The 12710-nt window shown below is 43.2% G+C and overlaps 1 protein-coding gene across 4 annotated transcripts in view; it reads right to left on the reverse strand.

Moving 5' to 3' along the window:
- The window catches only part of AFF3 (ALF transcription elongation factor 3), a 216280-nt gene that overhangs the window by 18099 nt on the left and 185471 nt on the right, over positions 1–12710 (reverse strand). For all 4 annotated transcript variants that reach the window (XM_053384183.1, XM_053384184.1, XM_053384182.1 and 1 more), the window contains 4 exons: positions 8822–8987; positions 6206–7231; positions 3971–4095; positions 348–549 (listed from right to left, as the gene is read on the reverse strand). In XM_053384183.1, the coding sequence (XP_053240158.1) occupies positions 348–549; positions 3971–4095; positions 6206–7231; positions 8822–8987 (1519 nt within the window). The remainder of the gene's footprint in view (positions 1–347; positions 550–3970; positions 4096–6205; positions 7232–8821; positions 8988–12710) is intronic.

Below are 12710 nucleotides of genomic sequence, written 5' to 3' on the forward strand. Positions count from 1 at the left end.
ATTACACAGAATCACATTCTAAAAAACAACTATAAAATACACAGATAACTAGTGGATAGAAATTAACAAAAACGAATGTGACGGAAGCACTAAGTTAAGCAACTCATAAGATCAAAGGCTTGCTGCCGCAACAAGTTTTTAGGTTGCACGGCATCAGAACACTAGGAGGGAGGCCAGCTGCATTTTGCATGCACACTCTGCACTGCCACTGTGAAGGCTCTCTCACACCGTCCCAAATATGACCATACCTCAGGCAGAAATGAGACTCACGGACCAAAAGTAGATGGGCAGGTTTCTAAAGCAACAGGTGCTCTTATTATGGTAATTACGTTGTTATCAAAACTTACATTGAAATCTCCTTGGTGCAAGTGGGATCGAATCTCATTCTTGTGTTTTTTTACTGAGGATATGGAAGATAATAGGTTGCCACCCTGAGGCTTGCTAGAAGAAGTTAGATCATCACCAGAGAATTTGTGCTTTGATGCATCAGAGATGGGTGAAACAGGCGATCGAAGCATTTTCTCATTTTTATTTATTGGTGTTGCCAAGCTGGAAATGGAAATTACAGTAATGGATGGTCACAAATGCCACTTGGGAGGAAATAAACATTTTATATATTATGAACACTATCAGTTTCAGATTACTGGAAGGATGAACTCTGCTGACCAATGTTTCATCTGGAAATAACTTTTGCAGCATGAGGAGCAAAGCTCTAGATCGTTATTCTCTTTTATTCTAGAAGCAAACTACAATTCGGTGGTTAGTATCTATCCAAGTACTTATAACAGAAATGAAGAGTTGCTAGATATTGTTTTAAAAGATGGTTGGAAAATAAGATGAAGCTTTTAAGAGTAGGTTTAGGTTATGGAGTACAATTTTGCAATCACAGGTGACACTTCATAAGTCAGGCTGATAAACCTCATGTTGGCTGAAACGGAGAAATGTGCTTCTAAGTGGCTGAAATTTCTCTGAACTTGCTGACCAGGTTCTGATAGTGCTGTTAACTTAATTTGATTCAGGGTTTGAGGAGAGCGAAATATAGGCTCATGGAGCTGGTAAAAAGCAAAAAGCCAAAAGAGCACAAAGAAGGAAATTGATAAATATGCACTACAATGCTCTAAGTGCAGCTTTCTCCACAAAATCAAACCATTCCAGCATTCTGCAGTATGCTGTTACTTATTGCTCCTAGAGCAAAGTTCAACAGACAATAATTTTTATCATTTGTTTCTGTTTCACAGCCACATTGTGGCCTAGACATTCTGACCCAGAGTAACATTATTTAGTGGCAGAACCAAAAGACCAGAACACAAGTGTTCGACATTAATATTGGGTTAGGAATAGAGAAATCAGTTTATTTCCTGTCTGTGCCATTAAAAATAAAAAATCGGCACAACATTTCACACATAAATGCTTATTTAAATATGTATTTTTAAAAGCTGAGGGCTTTCTATCATTTTATTTATAAGAAAATGGTTAAGACTGAAATCCTGTACCCATTTACCTAGGAGTAACCCCCACTGAACTCGGTGAGACCTACTTTGAAGTGAAGATTCATTGCGCTGTAAGAGCTACTGCTGTGTAATGGTTAAGGCAGGAGTAGTGATGCCATGTCCTACAAACCTTGTTGAACTACAGCTCCTATCAGTCCCAGCCTGCATGGACAATAGTGGAGGGTACCATGTGAGCTACACCTGAATTAGAGTGTTAGACTAGGACTGGGATAGAATCCCTGCTAAGTCATGATGCAATCTGCATGGCCTTAGGCCAGTTGCTCTCTTTCAGCCTAACCTATCCCACAGGGTAATCGTGAGGTTAAAATGAGGGTGAGGAGGGACTAGGTGCACCACCCTGAGCTCCACGAAGGAGGTGTGACGTAAAAGGGCATAAATTAAGTACTGGTTTTTTAAAAGTTGAGAGCAAGGAGCATTTCATAGAATCATAGAACTGTAGACTTGGAAGGGATCCCAAGGCTCATCCTTCGGTAACACAATAGGATGATAGCACTGCTGCAGGTGAGGCAGCTATGCTGTGAAACTCTTTGCACTCCTCACAAAAAGTGCACATTTATAAGAGGAGGGAAAGCGCATGTTAAAATGTTTGCATTTTAAACTAGCAGCAGAGCACTGTTTCAGAAGCATGGTTTTACCTTTTACACATGTCCACGTTGGAGTAGGCTAAATGCTGGGTGATAACCTATAAAAAAGGCTTCTAAATTATGAAGCATAGTGCTTCCAGATTTTAAAGACTAATAAGATAAATTAATGAACAGAGAGAGGACCTGCTAAATTAACTTAGAACACTAAAACAGTGCTATAAAACGAAGTATATTTTGCCCCATATTTTTTCCTGACTAGATTAAGCACATATTGTGCTCTATTGCATCTATAAAGAGGTAAGAAATACCCATAAAACATAATAGTCTAGCTGGAAGACAACATGGCAGGGTAAGACTGTGGACTGAACAGTCTGCTAGCTCTGAGTTTATAATATGGTTTTTCATTTCTGTAACATTCTGGATTTTTACATTTTTTTTTAAAGGCTTTAATTTTCGAGATAGTGAACTTCAAATTACATCATCTGTACAAGCAAAATGTCTATTAAGTAGTGTTTTTTTCTCAAATCCCTCAAGGAACTATCTCTGTTATGGGATAAATCCCTTTCCCCATCACAGAAGAAATATTTTTCATTGAGAAATGCAAATCTTCCCCCTTCCTTGCACATCATTTGAGATAAGCGCAGTCCTAATTGTACAAGTCATGCAGTATCGCAGCTGAGTTAACTGTTCCCTAATGGCCATAACACCGCTTGTGACAGCAAACACAATTCTCTAGCCCATGCCAGCGTCATTTTGTCACCTTCTCTTAATTTACACACAATATGGACAGAGGCACCTAGACACTGGCATATGCTGATGACATCAACACAAGCAGCCTGTGCAAATGCCTGTCTGCCTTAGGGAGGAACAGGCCACAGAGGAACCAACAAGCCCTGCAATTAATTCCCATAAATAAACCCCACGAAGCCCAATCCCTAACAGAAGTATATCAACATATGAATCTGCCTTAAACAGAGTCAGGCCACTGGATCACTCAGTCCAGTACTACCTGTTTCAAAGTGACTGTCCAAGGTGTCAGGCAGAAATGTTTCCCATCACCTTGTTATTTTTAGCTGGAGAAGTTGGGACTATCTGCATGCATATAATGTGCTCTACTGTTGAGAGATGGCCACTTCCCACATAAATTTAACACTGAATAATTCTGGTTCTCTTGTAGCACCAGTGTGAACTGCAACTTCAACCATGCTATAAAGGTTCACAATAGATCATTTAAATTGACATCTTCAGGAATCCAGCTACATTCGAATAGCAGTCTCAGGTGATGAGTGCCACTGACAGAGGCGTAGTACATGTGTGGAAGTGCCAGGGGGGTTGTGGCCCTGGGTACACAATTTTTGAGGGGGTGCAAACCAGGCACCCCCACACAGGCGACCTCAGCGGTGCCCAACCTGGTGCTCCTCTCCACCTGCCAATAGCCAGCTGGTCAAGCTCCCCCTGAACAGGTAGGCAGGTGGTTCAGTGTGGCCCTGCTCTGCTTGGTTGCGCGGGCTAGGCTGGCATCACTATACCGCTGCCACTGAGAATTGAGATGAAGGTATCAGCATGCCACACCTCTAAAAATTGTTTTAAATGATTGCATCCTGTCCTACCCTGAAGGTTCAAGCCAAGTGGCAGTTTTAAATAATCAGTTTAACATGCCCCCTTTTTGCTGCAGATATTTACAATGCTAAGATTTTTTCATATGCCATAACAACAAATAAATATTTTGAACGAAATCCAGTAATTGTAAGTAGAAGTTAACACATTTTGACAGTAAATTGCAGCAATATGCAAAATCATTTCCCTTTAGATACCAAGCATCATTTACACTGAATTTTAAAAGACCAAATCTCATCTAACACAAGAAACACATACCTGTTTTTAATCATATTGCAATTATTTGGTGCTGAAGCAACTTGGGCCGAAGCAAGTAAATGTGAAGAGCACTCTTGCTCAGTGTGAACCTTCTTGCTCTCCCTGTTTTCTTCCTCATTTTCATACTACGGGAAGAAAAGGCTCCATCATATATCGAATTGTGCAGGTAATAGTATAGACGTTGAATATTACTATTTATTGAACACTGTAGTGCTTATAAATTTTATATTTTGGTAGGATGCATGCATGCATGCATGTTCGTGTGTGTGTGTGTGTGTGTGTGTGTGTGTGTGTGTATACATATATTAAGTATTAAGCCATGTCAGTTATTCACAATTAGGAACATAACAACTCCTTCTGCGTCAACATTTGTTTATTTATATTAGTTAAAGGGCACATTGTTTACTTTCTATAGTGCTCCTTGACATTGACTCCTGCCAACCTGGAGCTTCTCTGTCCTTAGTGCCATTTCACTCTGCCTCATCCCTGCCCCAATGAGTGTGGCATCACTGCTCCCCAACACATAACAAATCACCAGTGCATATAGTACTTTTGGGGAAAATCAAGTGTATGTGATAAATGTTGGGGTCCTGTTGGCAGGGGGACCTGACAAAGCCCAACACTGCTGCCAGCCTCCCCTCCCCATCCTAGCAAGCGGGAGCAACACTGTCCTAGAGAAGGCGCTACCCCAATACGCTGGGTGATCAGATGGGTACTCTAACTTTAGGGTCAAGTTAGAAATTAACCGTATGCTAAACAGAAATGTGTAAGGGACTCGGGTGGCGCTGTGGGTTAAACCACAGAGCCTAGGGCTTGCCGATCAGAAGGTCGGCGGTTCGAATCCCCACGAAGGGATGAGCTCCCGTTGCTCGGTCCCTGCTCCTGCCAACCTAGCAGTTCGAAAGCACGTCAAAGTGCAAGTAGATAAATAGGTACCACTCCAGCGGGAAGGTAAACGGTGTGTCCGTCTGCTGCTCTGGTTTGCCAGAAGCAGCTTAGTCATGCTAGCCACATGACCCGGAAGCTGTACGCTGGCTCCCTCGGCCAATAAAGCAAGATGAGCGCCGCAACCGCAGAGTTGGCAATGACTGGATCTAATGGTCAGGGGTCCCTTTACCTTTATCTTTAAACAGAAATGTAGGCCTCATCTGCATTACTTTTTTAAAAAATTATAATCTCTTTATAACTTTCAAAGTTCTTAGGGGATCGTTTAGGGGTTTCTCCTAAAATATATGGAATCTTATTTGCATTTGCAGAGAGACAGGAATGGATGAATCTGTCAATTTTGGTTTCTCTTACTTTCTCATTTTTCCAACCTTAACCTCAGTCTGCCCCATGCCTGCTTCAGTTTGCTGCTTTTTTTTTAAAGGTCCCACAAAGTTTGTACACATTTTGAGGCATTTTCCTCCTAATATGTACTTTTTTTGCAAGCAATTTTTGTATAATGTTTTCACTAATATGTTCTTTTCTGTGCACAGTTACTCATGATATGTACCAGGTACATTTTTTTTAAAAAAAGAGCTTAAGAACTGCATTGCAGAATTTGGAGCAGGACAAATTTCAAAGGACAGCTGTGCTTCAGTTCACATTTTGGTTTTGAAATATTGTAGGTTTGCAAAATGTGGACTGACTAAATTTCACCTCTACCAACCCTGGATATGCTGTGAGCCACAATAATGACTGAAGGATAAGGGCTGTAGACCCAATGCTACAGCTGTGCTGGCACAACAGACTTCCATGAATGCAATGGAATGTCCTCTCTTGTCTCTTCTATCCCCCTCACACCATCAAAATCAGCTCCAGAGCGTTGGGGGACCCTCTGGAGCCAACTGTGAGAATGAGGGGGTGAGGGGAAGAGGAGGAAATGAATGTCCTGTTGTGCAGGTAGAACTCTGCTCACATAGCACTGGATATAACCCAGGAAACTTATACAGTGGTACCTCAGGTTACATACGCTTCAGGTTACAGACTCCACTAACCCAGAAATAGTGCTTCAGGTTAAGAACTTTGCTTCAGGATGAGAACAGAAATCGTGCTCCGGCGGTGTGGCAGCAGCAGGAGGCCCCATTAGCTAAAGTGGTGCTTCAGGTTAAGAACAGTTTCAGGTTAAGTACAGACCTCCAGAACGAATTAAGTACTTAACCTGAGGTACCACTGTACAGGCATACACTTTAGATGCAACCAAGCACTTCCCTTTAGCCCTTTAAAAATTAAAAACAAATCTAAGGAGCCTACCTTGCGTTTCCTTCTAGATTTGGGGATGACCTTTTCTGCTGGCAGATCAGTAACAATGTTGTGCTGCATACTGATTGCTTCTTTAACTCCAGCATTAATTTGCAGTGGCTCCTCAGGTAAGTGCTGTGGTATTCTGGTCAAAAGAGTCAAATCAATTTTGACCCAAAGTGCTTTCACTTCGTCTGTGTCTTTCAGGGGAGATAGGAGCTCGTTCCGACCGAATGGAACCAGGGTGTAAAACTGCTCTTCCAGTTCCTTTGCTATATCGTTACTAGTCCTGGTGTTAACTGAACCAAAGGCACTGCAACTGCTGTTTGCTTTGTTGGTATTATTATTCCCAGGGTCCTTCAGCTTCTGGTCATTTCCAGCTGATGCTGAGGTCACAGTCTGAGGCTTGTGTAAAGGGTAATCCTCTTGTTCCGACTGAGAATCTGTATCTGAGGACGTTGAAGACGAAGAATCTGTCTCAATAAATTCCTTGGATTTGGGTGCTGTTTTACCTGACCCCCTTGTACGCCTCTTTTCGCAGGCAGCATGTGTTTCCTTCCTGTGCTCAGCTTTGTTGTTGCAAGGCCTGGTTTTAGGTTGTTCACATGTGCTATTATTTTCCAAATGTACTTGGTTCAAGTCAAGATCATCAGCTGCATGGCCATTTAAGATATCACCACCAGAGGTCCTCTCTGTCCTTCTTGGCTGTTTTTTGCAGGCTGTCCTCCTCAGAGGACCACTATCTCCAGAAATGGCAGCAGCCGAAGGAGGCGATTTCTGCTTCCCTCCTTTATGCCCCGGGGCTTTGTTAGCTGTCCTAGGCCTCAGGTCCTCCTTGCTGGGATTCTTAACCTCTTTATCTCTGAGACCGGTTTGGCAAATGGGAGGTAAATGTTCACAGTCTTGCCCTTCATCTTTCCCTTTGCTGTAACACTGAAAGAGCTCCAGTCCGTTTTGGTTCAGAATAGGTGCTTTGTGTGAAGTAACCTTATTTAACCATTTATCCAGCTGCCACTTGTTTGACGATGGCTGTTCAGGCTAGGAAAATAAAGTTTGAAACTCCAAACATTTCATAACACTCCAGCTTATACAGTAGAGACTTTACAGTGCTTTTATACTCTTAAGGAACTGGTTATTCTTTCCATGGCCAGCAAATAAAAATATTATTTAACTAAAAAGTGTGGCTATTCTATTACCATAATAGAATATCCATCACTTCATTTCCCACAGTGGCAGCCAGATTTCTCAATCACTCACAAGCAAAACATGATGGGGATGGTCTCCTGGCTTGAATACAAGCATCTAATATTCACAAGTGCACCCCCTTTGTACATGGAGATTCCATAAAGAGAACTACCCTTCATAAGTTTGTCTAGAACTGACTTGGGCTCCTCTCAGAATAGAAAAGGGAGGAAACCATATGAAAGACAACATGTACAGTTAATGACTTTTATTAGTATAGCGTAGGCATTGATTAATGGTGTTCCTCCGCTACCAACAGAAAAAAATGACCTTAGAAACAAACGTGAACCACTGAATTCAGGCGGAGTTGCAAGGTTGAACAGATGTTACTCTTCAATCTTATTCAGAAACATGAACACAAAGCCCCATCCAAAGGAAGTATTCCTGCATTTACTGTGAATATTTAATAACTATTTTTTTAAATCTCTTTTAACAGCACAATCCCACAATGCCTCTTCAGAAATGGCCCCCACGGAGTTCAATGGGACTTGCTTCCCAGGAAAGTGTTCAGAGCAAGGTGCGTTGTCCAGGTTTTCTGGACAAAAACTAAAACAGGGATATTGGGACCTGTAGTTCAGTGGCGTCTAGAGTGCACCATATATTATTTTATCCCAGCTGTTATCTGCTGTTTGCTTTGCTGGTATTGCTACTTGCTTTTCATTTTTTTCCTAAATGGCCTTAAGGTCATTCATACAAGGCAGTAGATAAATGTTTTAGATGAATGAATAAAACTGTGATTTAGAAGCTGCAAGTATACTAGGAACAGTGGTGTAGTGGACCAGGAACATGGGGGAGTGGTCCTTTTGTCACAGGAGTGAAATGCTATAGGAGTGGTGTTTGCCAATGTAGTAAGCTTGGGGGGCAGTGCTTGGAATATAGGCTATATTGCATTCATACTTCATATAGGACATACTGCTAAACATGCACAGTGCTCAGCCATGCCCTGAAATTTGCATAGAAGCATATGCATTCTTTTATTTTAGTCTCATAGGCTTAGTAGCTCAAGGCTGCCTTGTGTTTCCAACAGGGCTGAAAAGGATTTTTTAATAGCGTCTTTTTCACAATTCCTCAACTGCACAAAATGCCACACTTAAGGCATGGGGAAGTCACCCACCAAGATGCCACATAAAACCAGTGCTTTTTTCTACAGTACTGGCACCTTCCCCACACCCACCCCCCCATGTAAAAAGTGTGTTAAAGGTGTGGCACTTACGGTAACAACTTCATGGTGAGATCTGGCACCTTTTTTTTTTTAAAAAAAGCACTGCATAAAACCTTCTTGATCCTAACTAAACGCATTACTTGGGACAAAGGTTCCACTGATTTGGAAACTTAACTTCTTGCTCATTATGTTTTAACAGGAGTGAAAGATGCAGAACTCCTTACCTCTGGGCTGGAGTAATGAGAGGGCTTCTTGCTGTCGCTCTCGGTAGAACTGCTTTCACTCTCTGAGTCGGATTCTGAACTGCTCTCAGATTCACTGGAGCTGCTGCTGCTGGAGCACTTGCTGGTGATCCCCGAAATCCTGCAGCTGGACTGCTGCACAGTGGTGCTGCCAGACCCAAATAAAAGGTGGGAGGGAATGGGGAGAGAGAGAGAGAGGGAGTGAGAGAGAGGGAGAGAGAACGTAAATCAAGGCACATGCCTATTATACCCTATAAAAAGAACTTCTGTTTTTGCAGGATTCACACTAATGCAGATGTTGGCAAACAGAGGCCTGTTGGAAGAATTTGTCCAGAAGGAAGTTTAGCAATGGTGGTTGCATTTGAATTAAGGTGCAGCATCTACCATGCAACTTTCCACATCACATCAGCAGGACAGAGGAAAACGTAGAGCTTGCAAAAAGAGGGAAAGGAGGGAAAGAATGTGTGTGTTCATTAGCGATACCAACAAGTTCCACAAATAACTAGGCTCTGAATACTCCGATGTTGGGCACAAGGGCAGGGCGATATCTGGTTTTCAACATTGTGATATATCACCAGCTAAACATCGCAATATACTGATATATCATGACATCTGAAATAAGGACAGAACTATGTAGAGGTGAGGGACGTGGGTGGCGCTGTGGGTTAAACCACAGAGCCTACGACTTGCCGATCAGAAGATCGGTGGTTCGAATCCCCACAACAGGGTGAGCTCCCGTTGCTCGTTCCCTGCTCCTGCCAACCTAGCAGTTTGAAAGCACGTCAAAGTGCAAGCAGATAAATAGGTACTGTTCTGGCGGGAAGGTAAACAGTGTTTCCATGTGCTGCTCTGGTTCGCCAGAAGCGGCTTAGTCATGCTGGCCACATGACCCGGAAGCTCTACGCCGGCTCCCTCGGCCAATAAAGCGAGATGAGCGCCGCAACCCCAGAGTCGGTCACGACTGGACCTAATGGGTCCCTTTACCTTTTTATGTAGAGGTGAACAGGGCTGGGTGATATCTGGTTTTTAACTTCACAATATACCACTAACTAAACATCGTGATGTACTGATATATCACAATGTCTGAAATAAAGATAGAGCTATGTAGAGCCATTTGCTTGCTTCATGGTTTTTCCTACACTGTCATTTTTGCATCGTGCACATGTACACACACACACCATGATTCGCAATATATTGTCAGGTCAAAAATTATGAAACTGCTATCATGATAAGGACTTCAAACCGGTTTTGGGCGATATATCTATATATTGCCCAGCTCTATCGGGCACAATTGCCCTCAAATCACTTGCTCTGTTCGTATTGATAACGAGACAACATCCTGCTTCTGCACCTGTGCTACTGGTGTTCATCAGACTAGTCTGGTAAGTCCAGTTGCTGCTGCTGGGGCACGCTTGATTACTTTAACCTCTTTCCCACCTTGATGAGGAGTTGTCCTTCCTTGCTAACAGTTGCTCTTTAACCCAGTCTGTTGCTGCTGGGCATGTTCATGGCTTCCCAGTCCACAACTAGCTACCCACCTCAGCAATGCCCCATTTCTACTATGCTTAATGGTGGCAGCTACCTGCCATCTGCCAGGTAAGACTGCAATTTGTGACACAACAAGCGAGTCAAGCCAAAGGGTCCATCTAGTATTGTTGACACCTATTGGCGGCAGTTTTCCAGGGTTTGAGGCTGGAGTCTATCACAGCCCTAACCCAAGATACCAGGGATTGAACCTGCAAAATACATGCTCTACCATGAATTAGAAAATGCTTATGCAGCTGTCCAGCAAACACAGAAATGTATTTATTAAATTTATATACCGCTCTACAACCAAGGATCACAGGGTGGTTTGCAGCATAAATAGATAAAAATATGTGACATAGTAACAAACAAAACAATAACACACACACCGTGCACACAAAGTGTTTAAAGGACCATAGATTGTTTAATTAGTCAAAGACCTGGGAGAAGAGGAATGTTTTTGCCTGGAACCTAAAGATATGCAACAGGGGGCCAGGCGAACTTCCCGGGGGAGAACATTCCACAGACAGGGAGCCACTGCAGAAAAGGCCAGTTCTCATGGTGCCACCCTCTGGAGGTTGCACATGAATAAGGGCCTCAGATGAAGATCACCGGGTCCGGGCTGGTTCATATGAGGATAGGTGGTCTCTGAGGAATTGCAGTCCTGAGCCATTTAAGGCTTTATAGGTCAAAACCAGCACTTTGAATAGGGCCCAGGAACTAACTGGCAGCTAAGGCAGTTGGACCAAGATTGGTGTTAGATGCTCAAAGCTATCTGGCTGTTGAATACTGCACCAGCTAAGGTTTCTGAACTTCATCACAAAATGATCACAGGGCAGGTTGCAACATACAAAATGACACAAAAACAAGGCACCTGAAATTCATGGTTCAATTCTGTATACAACATCCCTCCTTTGGTCCCTCTCAATAAATAAGCCAGTACAGTGGTACCCCGGGTTATGAACTTAATTCGTTCTGGAGATCTGTTCTTAACCTGAAACTGTTCTTAACCTGAGGTACCACTTTAGCTAATGGGGCCTCCCGCTTCCGCTGTGCCACAGCGGTGCTATTTCTGTTCTCATTCTGAAGCAAAGTTCTTAACCTGAGGTACTATTTCTGGGTTAGTGGAGTCTGTCAGTGTGGTATAGTGTTTAAGAGTGGTAGTCTTGTAATCTGGTGAACCGGGTTCGCTTCCCCGCTCCTCCACATGCAGCTGCTGGGTGACCTTTGGCTAGTCACACTTCTTTGAAGTCTCTCAGCCCCACTCACCTCACAGAGTGTTTGTTGTGGGGGAGGAAGGGAAAGGAGAATGTTAGCCGCTTTGAGACTCCTTAGAGTAGTGATAAAGCGAGATATCAAATCCAAACTCTTCTTCTTCTTCTAACCTGAAGCGTCTGTAACCTGATCCGTCTGTAACCTGAGGTACCACTGTACTGAAGATTCAGAACGCCTGGCAGAAGAGGAATGTTTCCATATGTCAATATAAACTTGCCATTGCCAGCATCCGGCTAACTTTAGGAGGAAAACTATCCCACAATTGAGGTCCCACGACCACCAAAGCCCTATTACATGTCTTATTTGCCTGGGCTTTGCTTGCCAGCTGCAGCATTCTGTCACACTGTAGCCACTCATGCCTCCAATAAGATGGAATCAATGAGAAAACCCAGGCTATGCTCCTTCAAGGAAGTGCAACCCCCTCCAGAACAGGCCACTCAGCTAATTCCAGGACCAAGGAACCACCAACCCACAGCAACTCCAACTTCTCAGGACTCAGACGCGGAGCAACAGCAGGTTGGCTGTGGTATTGGCATGGCAATGAGGCTGTGGGTGGGCCGCAGCAGCAGGGAAGCATGGGTGTGGAGGGATGCAAGCTCGCAGTGGTGGGAAAGCAGGAGGAGGCAGCAAGCACCTGGTGGCAGCAAGGAGAAGCAGGTGGGGGCAGGGCACAGTGGGGGTGGCACTGAGGGTATTGCCCCAGCTGCATAGCAGAGTTCTTTCACAAACAGAATGAAAAGTCGCTCGCCTCCCAAGCATCTAGGATTGCGAATTTAGATTCCCTCCCTTTCAATTTCATTAAATCAATGTGATTTCATCAGTCACAAGTATTTAGTTATAATCCGCCAATGACAACATTATAGCTCTGTAAGTGCTTGGATATACTGTACGTTTAATTACAGTTCATGATTAATTCTTCCTCAGTCAAATTACTTGAACTTTATGTTTTGAAAGTGTATATGATCAATGACTTAATATCTCAATGCACTGCTATCGTCCTGAGTGTCTGAAAGGAAGTGACCACTTAAGTTTTTCAATTGATTTCCTGTGCAGTTGAAGAGTCTTTTACACA

The sequence above is a fragment of the Podarcis raffonei genome, chromosome 4, assembly GCF_027172205.1.
Source record: "Podarcis raffonei isolate rPodRaf1 chromosome 4, rPodRaf1.pri, whole genome shotgun sequence".
Lineage (NCBI taxonomy): Eukaryota > Metazoa > Chordata > Lepidosauria > Squamata > Lacertidae > Podarcis > Podarcis raffonei.